General features: G+C 53.6%; 1 protein-coding gene across 1 annotated transcript; it reads left to right on the top strand.

Moving 5' to 3' along the window:
- Positions 1-1,421: 1,421 nt before the first annotated feature.
- Positions 1,422-17,746, top strand: LOC144676032 (uncharacterized; the record flags this gene model as incomplete). The annotated part of the gene is made up of 4 exons (XM_078536556.1): positions 1,422-1,585; positions 6,673-7,067; positions 8,198-8,263; positions 16,737-17,746. Coding segments are annotated over exons 1-4 (1,635 nt in total), but the record flags the coding sequence as incomplete, so codon positions are not given.
- Between the last annotated feature and the right edge of the window lies 1 nt (position 17,747).

Below are 17,747 nucleotides of genomic sequence, written 5' to 3'. Positions count from 1 at the left end.
TGTATCTAACCCCGTGCTGTACCTGTCCTGGGAGTGTTTGATGGGGACAGTGTAGAGGGAGATTTACTCTGTATCTAACCCCGTGCTGTACCTGTCCTGGGAGTGTTTGATGGGGACAGTGTAGAGGGAGCTTTACTCTGTATCTAACCCCATGCTGTACCTGTCCTGGGAGTGTTTGATGGGGACGGTGTAGAGGGAGCTTTACTCTGTATCTAACCCTGTGCTGTACCTGTCCTGGGAGTGTTTGATGGGGACAGTGTAGAGGGAGCTTTACTCTGTATCTAACCCCGTGCTGTACCTGTCCTGGGAGTGTTTGACGGGGACAGTGTAGAGGGAGCTTTACTCTGTATCTAACCCTGTGCTGTACCTGTCCTGGGAGTGTTTGATGGGGACAGTGTAGAGGGAGCTTTACCCTGTATCTAACCCCGTGCTGTACCTGTCCTGGGAGTGTTTGATGGGGACGGTGTAGAGGGAGATTTACTCTGTATCTAACACCGTGCTGTACCTGTCCTGGGAGTGTTTGATGGGGACGGTGTAGAGGGAGCTTTACTCTGTATCTAACCCCGTGCTGTATCTATCCTGGGAGTGTTTGATGGGGACAGTGTAGAGGGAGCTTTACTCTGTATCTAACCCCGTGCTGTACCTGTCCTGGGAGTGTTTGATGGGGACAGTGTAGAGGGAGCTTTACTCTTATCTAACCCCGTGCTGTACCTGCCCTGGGAGTGTTTGATGGGGACAGTGTAGAGGGAGCTTTACTCTGTAACTAACCCCGTGCTGTACCTGTCCTGGGAGTGTTTGATGGGGACGGTGTAGTGGGAGCTTTACTCTGTATCTAACCCCGTGCTGTACCTGTCCTGGGAGTGTTTGATGGGGACAGTGTAGAGGGAGCTTTACTCTGTGTCTAACCCCGTGCTGTACCTGTCCTGGGAGTGTTTGATGGGGACAGTGTAGAGGGAGATTTCCTCTGTATCTAACCCCGTGCCGTACCTGTCCTGGGGGTGTTTGATGGGGACAGTGTAGAGGGAGATTTCCTCTGTATCTAACCCCGTGCTGTATTTGTGCCGGTGCACAGCAGATATCCCGGGAGGGCTGAGTTGCTGGGAATGGGAAGGTAATTGGTCCGGGGGGAATGCGGATTAATGAAATGGAGTAACGAGCTGGTTCAGGGATCAGGGTAATCGAGTGTGGTTACTCGATCCAGGCTCAGTGGCTTCGCTGCTGGTGAACGGAGACAGGGGTCCCTCTCCCAGCTGTGGCTGTGACGAATTGACATCTGCGCAGGGGGTCAGAGGGATTAACCTCCTGATTGTCATTCCACCCAGCACCCCCCACCGTCGCCGACGCTGACTGCGCTCTGGGACAGCTCTGCTGTCGTGGCAGCTGCTGGAGGGGGCACTGTCAGCACTGGGAGCGAGTCAAACATGCCCCCATTCAAACAGGAACAAGAGCAGAGGTTAAACCACCTCCCTCTGATCTCCAAACGGCGCGGAAACCAGAGACGGAGCCCGGGCAGGTGGCTGGGCGATCGATGTCCGACACAGTCAGCGTCCAGCACCTTGTCACGGGACCACACCCCACACATCATGTACACTCAGACACCGGGCAGCCTGTTCCCCTATCGGAGAGAGAGAGGGGATTAACCCTCTCACCCACCTCTCCCCCCATTTACACTCAGACACCAGGCAGCCTGTTCCCCTATCGGAGAGAGAGAGGGGATTAACCCTCTCACCCGCCTCTCCCCCCATTTACACTCAGACACCGGGCAGCCTGTTCCCCTATCGGAGAGAGAGAGGGGATTAACCCTCTCACCCACCTCTCCCCCCATTTACACTCAGACACCAGGCAGCCTGTTCCCCTATCGGAGAGAGAGAGGGGATTAACCCTCTCACCCGCCTCTCCCCCCATTTACACTCAGACACCGGGCAGCCTGTTCCCCTATCGGAGGGAGGGGGGATTAACCCTCTCACCCACCTCTCCCCCTCCCATTTACACTCAGACACCGGGCAGCCTGTTCCCCTATCGGAGGGAGGGGGGATTAACCCTCTCACCCACCTCTCCCCCCATTTACACTCAGACACCGGGCAGCCTGTTCCCCTATCGGAGGGAGGGGGGATTAACCCTCTCACCCACCTCTCCCCCCATTTACACTCAGACACCGGGCAGCCTGTTCCCCTATCGGAGGGGGGGGATTAACCCTCTCACCCGCCTCTCCCCCCATTTACACTCAGACACCGGGCAGCCTGTTCCCCTATCGGAGGGAGGGGGGATTAACCCTCTCACCCACCTCTCCCCCTCCCATTTACACTCAGACACCGGGCAGCCTGTTCCCCTATCGGAGGGAGGGGGGATTAACCCTCTCACCCACCTCTCCCCCCATTTACACTCAGACACCGGGCAGCCTGTTCCCCTATCGGAGGGAGGGGGGATTAACCCTCTCACCCACCTCTCCCCCCATTTACACTCAGACACCGGGCAGCCTGTTCCCCTATCGGAGGGGGGGAGGGGATTAACCCTCTCACCCACCTCTCCCCCCATTTACACTCAGACACCGGGCAGCCTGTTCCCCTATCGGAGGGAGGGAGGGGGGATTAACCCTCTCACCCACCTCTCCCCCCATTTACACTCAGACACCGGGCAGCCTGTTCCCCTATCGGAGGGGGGGGATTAACCCTCTCACCCACCTCTCCCCCCATTTACACTCAGACACCGGGCAGCCTGTTCCCCTATCGGAGGGAGGGGGGGGATTAACCCTCTCACCCACCTCTCCCCCCATTTACACTCAGACACCGGGCAGCCTGTTCCCCTATCGGAGGGAGGGGGGATTAACCCTCTCACCCACCTCTCCCCCCATTTACACTCAGACACCGGACAGCCTGTTCCCCTATCGGAGGGGGGGGGGGATTAACCCTCTCACCCACCTCTCCCCCCATTTACACTCAGACACCGGGCAGCCTGTTCCCCTATCGGAGGGAGGGGGGGATTAACCCTCTCACCCACCTCTCCCCCCCATTTACACTCAGACACCGGGCAGCCTGTTCCCCTATCGGATGGGGGGGGATTAACCCTCTCACCCACCTCTCCCCCCATTTACACTCAGACACCGGGCAGCCTGTTCCCCTATCGGAGAGGGAGGGGGATTAACCCTCTCACCCACTTCTCCCCCCATTTACACTCAGACACCGTCAGCCTGTTCCCCTATCGGAGAGGGAGGGGGATTAACCCTCTCACCCACCTCTCCCCCCATTTACACTCAGACACCAGGCAGCCTCTTCCCCTATCGGAGGCTAGTTTGAAAGATTGTGTAGGGACAGAGGGACCTGGGGGGTTGGTGGGGGCGTAGGGAGGATGTGCCTTAACCGTTGAGTTGGGCAGGACAGACTGAGAAAGTCTGCAGGATCTCGGGCTTGGGAACGAGAGGTATCGAGTCCCAGAAACAGGGAGGCCGCGCTGAGCCTTTGGAAAACTCTGGTTCGGTCCCAGCTGGAGTGTCCTGTGCTGGTCCGGAAGGAATGGGAGGATCCCAGAGAGAGGCTGCGGGAGAGGGAGGGGGATTTACCAGGATGGTGCCAGTGATGATGGGGGTGTTGGTTTATCCACAGGGTTGGGTTGGAGAAGCTGCGAGGGAGGGTGAGTGCTGTTCCCCCTCGGAGCAGAGGAGATTGAGGGAGGGAGGGAGGGAAGGATCTGATAGAGGTGGAGGAGACCAGGACAGGGCTGGGAGAAGGTAGATGGAGAGAAACTCTCCCCACTCGCTGGGGCTTAGGGAGTTGGTGGGGGGTAGACACAGATTTAAGATTATGGGGCAAGGGTGGAATTAGGGTATAGGGGGAGGGGTTGGGGTTAGAGATCAGCATTAGGGTTAGGGGTCGGAGTTCGGAGTCAGAGTTAGGGGTCAGAGTTAGGGGTCAGAGTTAGGGGTCAGAGTTAGGAGTCAGAGTTAGGGGTCAGAGTTAGGAGTCAGAGTTAGGGGTCAGAGTTTCGGTTCGGGGTTAGGGACAAGGTTAGGGGTTAGGTTGGTTTAGGGTTAGGGGTTTGAGTTAGGGGTCCGAGTTTGGGTTAGGGTCAGGGTTAGGGGTTAGTTTGGGTTAGGGTCAGGGGTTAGTTAGGGTTAGTTTGGGTTAGGGTTAGGGGTTCGTTTGGGTTAGGGTTAGGGGTTCGTTTGGGTTAGGGTTAGGGGTTAGTTTGGGTTAGGGTTAGGGTTAAGGGTTAGTTTGGGTTAGGGTTAGGGGTTAGGGTTAGGGTTAAGGGTTAGTTTGGGTTAGGGTTAGGGGTTAGTTTGGGTTAGGGTTAGGGTTAAGGGTTAGTTTGGGTTAGGGTTAGGGGTTAGTTTGGGTTAGGGTTAGGGATTAGTTTGGGTTAGGGTTAGGGGTTAGGGTTAGGGTTAAGGGTTAGTTTGGGTTAGGGTTAGGGGTTAGGGTTAGGGTTAAGGGTTAGTTTGGGTTAGGGTTAGGGGTTAGGGTTAGGGTTAAGGGTTAGTTTGGGTTAGGGTTAGGGGTTAGTTTGGGTTAGGGTTAAGGGTTAGTTTGGGTTAGGGTTAGGGGTTAGTTTGGGTTAGGGTTAGGGATTAGTTTGGGTTAGGGTTAGGGTTAAGGGTTAGTTTGGGTTAGGGTTAGGGGTTAGTTTGGGTTAGGGTTAGGGTTAAGGGTTAGTTTGGGTTAGGGTTAGGGGTTAGTTTGGGTTAGGGTTAGGGATTAGTTTGGGTTAGGGGTCAGGTTTGAGATTAGGGTTAGGAGTCAGGTTTAGGAGTTTAGAGTTAGGGTTAGGGTCACAGTTAGGGGGAGTGATCACAGTTAGGGGTCCAGGCTAGGTGTTAGGTTGGGTTAGGGTTAGGGGTTAGGTTTAGGGATTAGGGTTTGGAGTTAGGGCTGGGGGTTAGGGTTGGTGGTTAGAGTTAGCGTTTAGGGTTAGAGTGAGTGATCAGGGTGAGGGGTCAGGTTTCGAGCTAAGGCTTAGGAGTTAGGGTTAGGGTCACAGTTTGGGTGAATGGTCAGCGTTAGAGGCTCCGGGTTAGGAATTAGGGTTAGGGTTAGTGGTTAGGGTTAGGGTTAGGGGTTTAGGGTTAGTGTTTGGAGTTAGGGTTAGGGTGAGTGGTCAGGGTTAGAGGGTCAGAGTTAGCGGTTAGGGTTAAAGTCAGGGGTTTAGGGCTAGGGTTAGGGTTCGGAGTTTGGGTTAGGGTGAGTGGTCAGGGTTAGGGGTCAGGGTTAGGGGTTAGGGTTTAGGGATAGGGTCAGTCTGCAGCCCCTGGTTGCTGCCCTGTTAGGGTGATGATACCCACCAACTGAGCTGAAGCACCATTGCCCCATGAGGAGTTACTGTGACTGTAGTAATTATAGTTTTGATAAACGTAGGACTGTAGCTTTAAGAATAATCCTATGTTGTAAAATCACCTGATCTGTGTAAACCAATCAGTTAGCAGCGTGGGGAACCTCTAAGGCAGAGTTCTCCCTTAGTTATAGAGTTTGATGCACACATGTAACTGCTGTTGCTGTCTTGTAAATAAAGTTCAACGTTTCCACCAAGTAAAGTTGCCTTGACCATCAACTCTGTGACAAACTGGCGATGAGGATAAATCAGACCCGGGTATTGTCCCTCACCCAGCGGTTGTGCGTATCTAAGATAATTAAAAAGAAAGGAAGGTATATTCGTCACAGGTGCCACGGTTTGGCAGAATCGACCCCTTTGAGGACTGGCCTCGATGTATGGTTCCACTTTCAAGCCAACGGAATCACGGGGGAGGAAGAGAGGAGAGCGATTCTCCTGAGTATTTGTGGGAGCAGGACCTGCAGTTTCATTCGAAGCTTGATGGCCCCCAGTGCCCCACATTCGAAGGCCTTCAGCGAATTGGTAGACCTCGTTAAGTGACTCAGTCACCATAGAAACTAGGAGCAGGAGGAGGCCATTCGGCCCTTCGAGCCTGCTCCGCCATTCATTACGATCGTGGCTGATCATCCAACTCAATATCCTGCTCCCGCTTTCTCCCCCATACCCTTTTGATCCCTTTCGCCCCCAAGAGCTCTATCTAACTCCTTCTTGAAAACATACAATGTTTTGGTCTCAACTACTTTCTGTGGTAGTGAATTCCACAGGCTCACCGCTCTCTGGGTGAAGAAATTTCTCCTCATCTCAGTCCTAAATGGTCAACCCCATATCCTCAGACTGTGACCCCTGGTTCTGGACTCCCACCACCATCGGGAACATCCTTCCTGCATCTACCCTGTCTAGTCCTGTTAGAATTTTATAGGTTTCTATGAGATCCCCCCATCATTCTTCTGAACTCCAGCGAATATAATCCTAATCCACTCAATCTCTCCTCATGTGTCAGTCCCGCCATCCCAGGAATCAGTCGGGTAAACCTTCGCTGCACTCCCTCTATAGCAAGAACATCCTTCCTCAGATAAGGAGACCAAAACTGCACACATAATATTCCAGGTGTGGTCTCACCAAGGCCCCTGTACAATTGCAGCAAGACATCCCTGTTCCTGTACTCGAATCCTCTGGCTATGAAGGCCAACACATACCATTTGCCTTCTTTACCGCCTGCTGCACCTGCATGCTTACCTTCAGCGACTGGTGTACGAGGACACCCAGGTCTCATTGCGCATTCTCCCTCTCTCAATTTATAGCCACTTGGATCATAATCTGCCTTCCTGTTTTTGCCGTGAGGACCTGAAGAAACGGAGACCGTCTTAAACAAAGACATGGAAAAAACAGCAGGAGAAACTCAAGGCGACTCCGCCGAGTGACAGGATTCAAGACGAAGCGGGTGGTCTTCGCGAAGAGGAGGAAAACCTGTCGAGGGACCTCCACACGCGACGGGGGATCCCTGGGGGTCAAAGTTTGCACCTCTCGGGAAAATGACGAAGAGGAACGGGAAGAATGTGACATCGTTCCAAAGAAACTGAAGAACCGGGTTGGGCGGAGGAGACGTTTCGAGTTGCCAAGAGGAAGCCAACGAGATACGAGGAGGAGACGCGAGGGGCTGAAGAATCGGCCGGATGAAGGTTGCGAGTCGACAGTGAAGTCACGGGCAGCTCAACGGCTGAACTCACGGCAGACTGGTGCAGAAGGTGAAGTCGCACGGAGTCAGAGGTGAGCTGGTAGGATGGATACAGAATTGGCTTGGTCATAGAAGACAGAGGGTAGCAGTGGAAGGGTGCTTTTCTGAATGGAGAGCTGTGACTAGTGGAGTTCCGCAGGGATCAGCGCTGGGACCTTTGCTGTTTGTGGTTATACATAAATGATTTGGAGGAAAATGTAACTGGGCTAATGAGCAAGTTTGCAGACGACACTAAGGTTGGAGGAGTTGCCGATAGTGAAGAGGATTGTCAAAGGATACAACGGGATATAGATCGGTTGGAGACTTGGGCGGAGAAATGGCAGATGGAGTTTAATCCGGACAAATGCGAGGTAATGCATTTTGGAAGGTCTAATACAGGCAGGAATTATACAGTAAATGGCAGAACCCTTAAGTGCATCGACGGGCAGAGGGATCTGGGTGTACAGGTCCACAGGTCTCTGAAAGTGGCAACGCAGGTGGATAAGGTAGTCAGGAAGGCATATGGCATGCTTGCCTTCATTGGCAGGGGTATTGAGTATAAAAGCTGGGAAGTCTAGTATATGGTTAGGCCACACTTGGAATATTGGGTGCAATTCTGGTCACCACATTACCAGAAGGATATGGAGGCGTTGGAGAGGGTGCAGAGGAGGTTTACCAGGATGCTGCCTGGTCTGGAGGTTATTAGCTATGAGGAGAGGTTGGAGAAACTCGGATTGTTCTCACTAGAGCGACGGAGATTGAGGGGCGACTTGATAGAAGTTTACAAAATGATGAGTGGCATGGACAGAGCAGATAGTCAGAAGCTTTTTTCCCAGGATGGAAGAGTCAATGACTAGGGGGACATAGATTTAAGGTGAGAGGAGAAAACTATAGAGGAGATGTGCGGGACAAGTTTTTTACGCAGAGGGTAGTGAGTGTCTGGAATTCGCTGCCAGAGGAGGTGGTGGAAGCAGGTACGATAGTGGTGTTTAAGAGGCAGCTTGACAAATACATGAATAGGATGGGAAATAGAGGGATACGGACCCCAGAAGTGCAAAATGTTTTCGTTTGACGGGCAATATGATCGGCGCAGGCTCAGAGGGCCGAAGGGCCTGTTCCTGTGCTGTACTTTTCTTTGTTCTTTGTTCTCTTCGAACTCAGGCGAGTTTGAGGTTTCACCAGAGAGAAGTCTGGCCGACAGTGAAGTCAAAAAGACTAAGTTCTGCGGTAGAAAGGAAGAGACACGCAGGGAAGAGGACGCAGAGTTACTGATGAGGCGCTGACTCCCGGCAAGACTGAGCCTGATACTTCCCGATTTGGAGGGGAAGGTGGGGAGAAGTCAAGGGAGCCACAAAGAGACTGGCGACTTGCACACAGGCGTGGGTGAGAATTTACCAGTCGGGGAAGCAGCTTAGGTGAGGAGGAGCGAAGTGGGTTCTGCGACCGGACCATTGCGGGACCGCGTGGGAGCGGAGGGCTGGATCGCCCGGGAGCACGTGGCGAGACACGCCAAACGAAATGGTGTTCCCCGCCTGGGACCACCTCTTGAGTTCCCGTCGAACTCGCTCAACCAAGGACAGACGGTGCCCCAGGCGTCTCCGTCGGAGCGGGGGAGACTGAACTGCCTTGCGCCTGGCCGAGGTACCTGTCGTTAATGGGGGGGGGGGCCCTTCCAGGGAATGTGCATCCTGTCAAAGAATGGGAAGTCGAGGGTTCCCCCCACTGAACTGGCAATTTCATGACCTGCGTCAACGTTGTCGGGTCACGAGGTAAACATCCGGGCAAATACAACACGCGCAGGGACGTTAAAGGGAGGGAGGAATGTAGTAATTCTAGTCCGGAGAAACGTGGGACTGTCGCTTTAAGGATCATCCAGCCTCATAAGATCACATGGTCTGTGTAGGCCAATCAGTGGGCAGCGTGGGGAACCTCGCGGGAGGGTTGCTCCTTAGTTACGGAGTTTGATGCACGCGTGTAGCTGCTGTTGTTGTCTTGTAAATAAAGTCAAATGTTTCCACCAAGTTTGCCTGGGGAATCAACTCTATAACAGTGACCTCCTGCCACACACTGGTGGCCATTTTGGTGGGGGGCAAAGGAGCCTAACCAATGAGGGTGAGGGGTGGTGTTGGGTGGCCATTTTGAAGAGGGGCAAACCTCTGTGGCATTAGTGCGGCTGCGCGGCGACCATCTTGGTCGGGGAGGGGAGAAACAAATTGGGCTCCCAATGTGGAGGCGCGATGCCCATCTTGGTCGGGGAGGGAGTGGACTCCCAATGCGGCTGCGCGGCGGCCATTTTCTTAGCGGGATTGGGGAGGGGGGAAGGGAACCCTCTGCGGGGATCCCCAATGCGGTTGCGCGGCGGCCATCTTGGTCGGGGGATGGAAACAGAGTGGACTCCCAATGCGGCTGCGCGACGGCCATCTTAGTTAATGGCAACCGCAGCCAAACCAAACCAAGCCAAGCCGACCCGGGGCGGACATCTTGGTCGGGGGCATCGCGCAGACCGGCAGCGCCACTACGAGTGCGCAAGCAGCCATCTTTGTGAGGGGCGACGTCAACGGGACAACTAGCCCCGCACAGCCGGCTCCGCCATTTTGTCCTGGGCCCGAACCGGGAGAAGGGACGTTTTGACACGGGTTAAATGAGATAAAAAATGCTTTCAAAGTGCAGGCCATTGTGATTTGGGTTTTTTTTTTCCTCTTTAACCACCTCATACCTACTGATAGCAGATTCAGACGCTGTGGTTATTGATCATCTTGAAATTGAAGCAATACCTGAAGAGGAATGATGATTTTTTTTTTTGTCAAACAAATCCGGCGAAATGATGGCAAATCATCACCTAACTGACCCTGGGAGGATGCCCCGGGTCAGTGGGCGGGGCCGGAGGACCGCGTGGCCGGGGCTGGAGGACTCAATGGGCGTGGCTGGAGGACTCAGTGGCCGTGGATGGAGGAGAGTGGGTGGGGCTGGAGGACTCAGTGGGCGGGACTGGAGGACTCAGTGGCCGTGGATGGAGGAGAGTGGGCGGGACTGGAGGACTCAGTGGGCGGGACTGGAGGACTCAGTGGGCGGGACTGGAGGACTCAGTGGGCGGGACTGGAGGACTCAGTGGGCGGGACTGGAGGACTCAGTGGGCGGGACTGGAGGACTCAGTGGGCGGGACTGGAGGACTCAGTGGGCGGGACTGGAGGACTCAGTGGGCGGGACTGGAGGACTCAGTGGGCGGGACTGGAGGACTCAGTGGGCGGGACTGGAGGACTCAGTGGGCGGGACTGGAGGACTCAGTGGGCGGGACTGGAGGACTCAGTGGGCGGGACTGGAGGACTCAGTGGGCGGGGCTGGAGGACTCAGTGGGCGGGGCTGGAGGACTCAGTGGGTCAGTGAACACATGATGAAGGGGGCTGGAGGAGGCCATTCAGCCCCTCGAGCCTGTCCCGCCAGTCAATAAGCTGATGGCTGATCTGATAGTGACCGGAAACCGGCATCGCCCCTCCCCCGATAACCTACAACCCCCCCACCCCACACCCCCCACCACCCCCCCATCACACCCCCCACCCCACCCCTCCACCCCCCCAACCCACACCCCCCCCACCCCCCCACCCCTCCACCCCCCCACCCCTCCACCCCTCCACCCCCCCACCCCACCATGGGATGGTATTCATTTTAATGCGAGGAGTCTGACGAATTAGGCAGATGAGCTGAGGGTACAAATTGACACATGGAAGTATGACATCATCGCTGTCACAGAGACATGGTTGAGAGAGGGGAAGGATTGGCAGCTCAATATTCCAGGGGAAAAAAAAGGGTCTTCAGGCGAGGCAGGGGAGGAGGTAAAAGAGGAGGGGGCATCACAACATTGATCCAGGGATCAATTGCAGCCGTGAGGAGGGGTGACATCATGGGAGGCCTCAAATGAAGCCACATGGGTAGAACTGAAAAACAAAAGAGGAGCAATCGCGTTGCTGGGAGTGTACTATAGGCCCCCCAAAGAGTCAGAGACAAATAGAAGAGCAGATATGGAGGCAAATTTCAGAGAAGTGTAAAAATAATAGGGTAGTAATAGTGGGGGGGATTTCAACTTCCCCAACATTAACTGGGTTAGTCATAGTGTGATAGGTTTAGAGGGAGTGGAATTCTTAAAATGCACCCAGGAGAGCTTTTTAAGCCAGTGCGTAGAAGGTCCTCCAAGAGAGGGGGGCAGTCCTGGACTTAATTTCAGGGAGTGAAGCCGGGCAAGTGGTAGAGGTATCAGCGGGGGAGCATTTTGTAGATAGTGATCATAACTTTGTTAGATTCAAGGCTGTTATGGAAAAGGACAAGGATGGGCCAGAAATCAGAGTTCTAAATTGGGGGGAAGGCTGATTTTAATAAGATTTGGCCAGAGTGGACTGGGAGCAGCTACTTTTAGGTAAATCTGCGTCAGAGCAGTGGGTCTCATTCAAGAAGGAAATAGGGAGAGTACGGGGCCAACATATTCCAGTAAAGACAAAGGATGGAACCAACAAATCCAGGGAACCCCGGATGTCGAGGGATATACAGGATTGGATAAAGAGAAAAAGGGAGGCTTATGGCAGATACCAAGGGTTCAGAACAGCAGAAGCCCTAGAGGAGTATAGAATGTGTAGGGGGGAACTTAAAAAGGAAATTAGGAGAGCAAAAAGGGGGCATGAAAATACATTGGCAGGTAAAATAAAGGAAAATCCAAAGTTATTTTACAAGCACATTAAGAGCAAGAGGATAACTAGGGAAAGAGTAGGGCCCATTGAGGACCATAGTGGTAATTTGTGTGTGGAGCCGGAAGACGTAGGTAGGGTTCTAAATGAAGACTTTGTGTCGGTGTTCACAAGTGAGAGGGACGACGTGGGTATGGAAATCAGGCAGAAGGACTGTGATATAATTAAAGAAATTAGCATAGAAAGGGAGGAGGTTCTAAGTGGTCTGGCAGGCTTAAAAGTAGATAAATCTCTAGGCCCGGATGAAATGTATCCCAGGCTGTTGAGTGAGGCAAGAGAGGAGATAGCAGGGGCGCTGGCAATAATTTTCAATACCTCTCTGGCCACAGGAGAGGTGCCAGGGGACTGGAGGACAGCCAATGTGGTATCGTTATTCAAGAAGGGAGGGAGGGATAAACCAGGGAACTACAGGCCAGTCAGTCTAACCTCAGTGGTGGGGAAACTATTGGAAGCAACTCTGAGGGACAGAATTAATCTACACTTGGAGAGGCAGGGATTAATCAAGGAGAGTCAGCATGGTTTTGTTAAGGGGAGGTCATGTCTCACCAATTTGATTGAATTTTTCGAAGAGGTGACTAGGTGTGTAGATGAGGGCGATGCATTTGACGCAGTCTACTTGGACTTCAGCAAGGCTTTTGATAAGGTCCCGCATGGGAGACTGACAACGAAGGTAAGAGCCCATGGGATCCAAGGCAATTTGGTAAATTGGATCCAGAATTGGCTGAGTGACAGGAAGCAGAGGGTGATGGTCAAGGGGTGTTTTGGCGACTGGATGCCTGTGTCCAGTGGGGTTCCACAGGGATCGGTGTTGGGTCCCTTGCTGTTTGTGGTATATATAAACGATTTAGAATTGAATGTAGGAGGGTTGAATAGTAAGTTCGTAGATGACACAAAAATTGGTGGGGTGGTAAATAGTGAGGAGGATAGCCCTGGATTACAGGAGGATATATACGGGCTGGTCAGATGGGCTGATCAGTGACAAATGGAATTTAATCCGGATAAGTGTGAGGTGATGCACTTGGGCAGGACATACAAGGCACAGGAATACACGATGAAAGGTAGGACCCTGAGAAGTACCGAGGATCAGAGGGACCTTGGTGTGCATGTCCATCGGTCCCTTAAGGTAGCGGGACAGGTAGATAAGGTGGTTAAGAAGGCAAATGGGATACTTGCCTTTATTAGCCGAGGCACAGAATATAAGAGCAGGGAGGTTATGCTGGAACTGTATAAAACGCTGGTTAGGCCACAGCTAGAGTATTGCGTGCAGTTCTGGGATCCGCATTATAGGAAGGATGTGATTGCACTAGAGAGAGTGCAGAGGAGATTTACTAGGATGTTGCCTGGGCTGGAGAGTTTTAGTGATGAGGAGGGATTGGATAGACTGGGGTTATTTTCCCAGGAGCAGAGGAGATTGAGGGGGGACATGATTGAGGTGAATAAAATTATGAGGGGCATAGATAGGGTAGACAGGAAGGAACTTTTCCCCTTGGTGGAGGGATCAATAACCAGGGGGCATAGATTTAAGGTAAGGGGCAGGAGGTTTAGAGGGGATGTGAGGGAGAATCTTTTCACCCAGAGGATGGTGGGAATCTGGAACTCACTGCCTGAAAGGGTGGTAGAGGCAGAAACCCTCATAACATTGAAGAAGTATTTGGATGTGCACTTGCAATGCCCTGGCATACAATGGGCCTAGTGCTGGGAAATGGGATTAGAATAGTTAGGTACTTGTTTGACCAGCACATACTCGATGGGCCGAAGGGCCTTTTACTGTGCTGTAGACTCTATGACTATGACAAGCAGCCCCGCTCGATCGGCACCCCATCCACAAACATTCACTCCCTCCACCACCGACGCACAGTAGCAGCAGTGTGTGTACCATCTACAAGATGCACTGCAGCAACTCACCAAGGCTCCTTCGACAGCACCTTCCAAGCCCACGACCACTACCATCTAGAAGGACGAGGGCAGCAGACACATGGGAACACCACCACCTGGAAGTTCCCCTCCAAATCACTCACCATCCTGACTTGGAAATATATCGGCCGTTCCTTCACTGTCGCTGGGTCAAAATCCTGGAACTCCCTCCCTAACAGCGCCGTGGGTGTACCTACACCACACGGACAAAATCCTGGAACTCCCTCCCTAACAGCGCCGTGGGTGTACCTACACCACACGGACAAAATCCTGGAACTCCCTCCCTAACAGCGCCGTGGGTGTACCTACACCACACGAACAAAATCCTGGAACTCCCTCCCTAACAGCGCCGTGGGTGTACCTACACCACACGGACAAAATCCTGGAACTCCCTCCCTAACAGCGCCGTGGGTGTACCTACACCACACGGACAAAATCCTGGAACTCCCTCCCTAACAGCGCCGTGGGTGTACCTACACCACACGGACAAAATACTGGAACTCCCTCCCTAACAGCGCCGTGGGTGTACCTACACCACACGGACAAAATACTGGAACTCCCTCCCTAACAGCGCCGTGGGTGTACCTACATCACACGGACAAAATCCTGGAACTCCCTCCCTAACAGCGCCGTGGGTGTACCTACACCACACGGACAAAATCCTGGAACTCCCTCCCTAACAGCGCCGTGGGTGTACCTACACCACACGGGACTGCAGCGGTTCAAGAAGGCAGCTCACCCACCACCTTCTCAAGGGGCAATTAGGGATGGGCAATAAAGGCTGGGCCCATCTGGTGCACTAATGCCCTTCAGTGTAGGAAATCTGGCGCCCTTGCCCAGTCTGTCCCTACACGTGACTCCAGGCTCACGTTGACTCTTGAACAGGAGGGTGAGAATTGTCAGGGCTGGAGGAGGTTACAGAGATAGGGAGGGAGGGGGCGAGGGAGGGATTTGAACAGGAGGAGGAGAATTGTCGGGGCTGGAGGAGGTTACAGAGATAGGGAGGGAGGGGGTGAGGGAGGGATTTGAACAGGATGATGAGAATTGTAGGGGCTGGAGGAGGTTACAGAGATAGGGAGGGAGGGGGTGAGGGAGGGATTTGAACAGGAGGATGAGAATTGTAGGGGCTGGAGGAGGTTACAGAGATAGGGAGGGAAGGGGAGAGGGAGGGATTTGAACAGGAGGATGAGAATTGTAGGGGCTGGAGGAGGTTACAGTGATAGGGAGGGAGGGGGTGAGGGAGGGATTTGAACAGGAGGATGAGAATTGTAGGGGCTGGAGGAGGTTACAGAGATAGGGAGGGAGGGGGTGAGGGAGGGATTTGAAGAGGAGGATGAGAATTGTAGGGGCTGGAGGAGGTTACAGAGATAGGGAGGGAGGGGGTGAGGGAGGGGATTTGAACAGGAGGGTGAGAATTGTAGGGGCTGGAGGAGGTTACAGAGATAGGGAGGGAGGGGGTGAGGGAGGGATTTGAACAGGAGGATGAGAATTGTAGGGGTTGAGAGGAGGTTAGAGAGATAGGGAGGGAGGGGGTGCGGGAGGGATTTGAACAGGAGGATGAGAATTGTAGGGGCTGGAGGAGGTTACAGAGATAGGGAGGGAGGGGGTGAGGGAGGGATTTGAACAGGAGGATGAGAATTGTAGGGGTTGGGAGGAGGTTAGAGAGATAGGGAGGGAGGGGGTGAGGGAGGGGATTTGAACAGGAGGGTGAGAGTTTGAAAATCGAGGCATTGCCGGACCGGGAGCCGGGGTAGGGTCAGCGAGCTCGGCGGGGGGGAGGGGGGAGCGAGTGAGGGTCAGCGGGATATCGGGAAGGGCGGGCGTTCACGGAGGGCGTGGGGGGGAAACAGCCGATCCCGGACCGAGGGGGGAGGGTTTTGAGTCGCGGAGGGAGCGGAGTTCGACAAACTGAGGCAAGAAGGAATCGAGGGTGGTTTTTCCATTCAGAGCTTTATTGCTTGGAGCAGCTGAGGCTGCGATTGACAAGAAACCACCACCATCCCCTCCCACCCCCCCACCCACCCACCCCTTCATAAATTAGTGCAAATCAAACTCCCCAAGCGAGAGGGGGGGGGGATGGGGAAGAGAGCTGGAACGAGATTGGCTCTCTCTCGCCTCCCCCCACTCTCAACAAGCCCAAAACATACAGACGCATCGCCAAGAGTGCGGGTATTTAACCTCCTTTCCCAATACCCCCACCCTTCCAACCTGTCGATCCCGTGCCCCGCTCTCACATGGGGGCAGCGGGGTTGACTCAAGCAGTGTTGGTGGGGGAGAGGGGGCTAAATTTAAGAGGTGGAGGTGGGGGAGGGTGGGGAAAGTTCCCTTCAAGGCCTGATTGGTGGAGCCAATAGAGATTGAGTGATTAAAATACACATTCCAGTCATGATCAAATGCACACCCGAGTCAATTTATTGCGGCTCGGAATGAAGGCCAACCACCCCCCCCAACAATTTATCGGCGGTCTTGGCAAGGGCGGGGTTCGAATCAGGAACTTACTCCCCCCGCCCCACACATATTCACCCAAGTATCGCCCAGTGAAAACAGCCCCCGACGGGTTAAGCTTTTCAAGTAGAGTTAATTTCAACAATAAATTATACAGAAGCAGAATAGTAAAGCGGGTTGTTATTCCCAGTTAGTGTCCAGTTTCAGCAAAGCGCAGGGGGTGGTGGGTGACGGGGGCAAAGCTCTCCCGTACAAGCTCCCTTGGCCCCCCCCACCCCTACCCACCCAGAGGGTGCAAGGTCAGTGTTATTTACCGAAAGATGACCCGCGCCCCTGGTATTCGTTAAGAAAATGGGCCCCCAGTCCGATTCCCAACTGCGTCCACTGCCCCGCGAGGAGGTCAGAGCACGGGTTGCGCAGTCAGAGCGCTGCGAGGGTGAGGAGGGAGGGAGAGCGAGTTCCCCCCTCGTGCCCAGTGCAAACTCAACGTTTTACTGTGTCGTACCATAATCGGAGCCACCTCTTCGTACCTGCCTCAGCGAGGGCGGGGTCAGGAATTCCCCGGGGGGGAAGGAGGGACACTGTCAGAGGTTGAGGGCTTACTCCAGAGATAAAGAGAGAGAGACAGAGAGAGAGACAGAGAGAGAGAGAGACAGAGAGAGACAGAGAGAGAGAGAGAGAGAGAGACACAGAGAGACAGAGAGAGAGACAGAGAGAGAGACAGAGAGAGAGACAGAGAGAGAGACAGAGAGAGAGACAGAGAGAGAGACAGAGAAAGAGAGAGAGACAGGGAGAGAGAGAGAGAGAGACAGGGAGAGAGAGAGAGAGAGAGAGACAGGGAGAGAGAGAGAGACAGAGAGAGAGACAGAGAGAGAGACAGAGAGAGAGAGAGACAGAGAGAGAGAGACAGAGAGAGAGAGACAGAGAGAGAGAGAGAGAGACAGAGAGAGAGACAGAGAGAGAGAGAGACAGAGAGAGAGAGACAGAGAGAGAGAGACAGAGAGAGAGAGAGAGAGACAGAGAGAGAGACAGAGAGAGAGACAGAGAGAGAGACAGAGAGAGAGACAGAGAGAGAGACAGAGAGAGAGACAGAGAGAGACAGGGAGAGAGAGAGAGAGAGAGAGAGACAGAGAGAGAGACAGAGAGAGAGACAGAGAGAGAGACAGAGAGAGAGACAGAGAGAGAGACAGAGAGAGAGACAGAGAGAGAGACAGAGAGAGAGACAGAGAGAGAGACAGAGAGAGAGACAGAGAGAGAGAGACAGAGAGAGAGAGACAGAGAGAGAGACAGAGAGAGAGACAGAGAGAGAGATAGAGACGGAGAGAGAGACAGAGATGGAGAGGGAGACAGAGAGGGAGACAGAGAGAGAGAGACAGAGAGAGAGAGAGACAGAGAGAGAGACAGAGAGAGAGACAGAGAGAGAGGCAGAGACAGAGAGAGAGAGAGACAGAGAGAGAGAGAGACAGAGAGAGAGAGAGACAGAGAGAGACAGAGAGAGAGACAGAGAGAGAGAGAGACAGAGAGAGAGAGACAGAGAGAGACAGAGAGAGAGACAGAGAGAGAGAGAGACAGAGAGAGAGAGACAGAGAGAGAGAGACAGAGAGAGAGTGACGAGGAAA

The sequence above is a fragment of the Cetorhinus maximus genome, unplaced genomic scaffold (assembly GCF_964194155.1).
Source record: "Cetorhinus maximus unplaced genomic scaffold, sCetMax3.hap1.1 HAP1_SCAFFOLD_1305, whole genome shotgun sequence".
Lineage (NCBI taxonomy): Eukaryota > Metazoa > Chordata > Chondrichthyes > Lamniformes > Cetorhinidae > Cetorhinus > Cetorhinus maximus.
The sequence above is the reverse complement of the archived record's forward strand: the minus strand, read 5'-3'. Positions and strand labels throughout refer to the sequence as shown.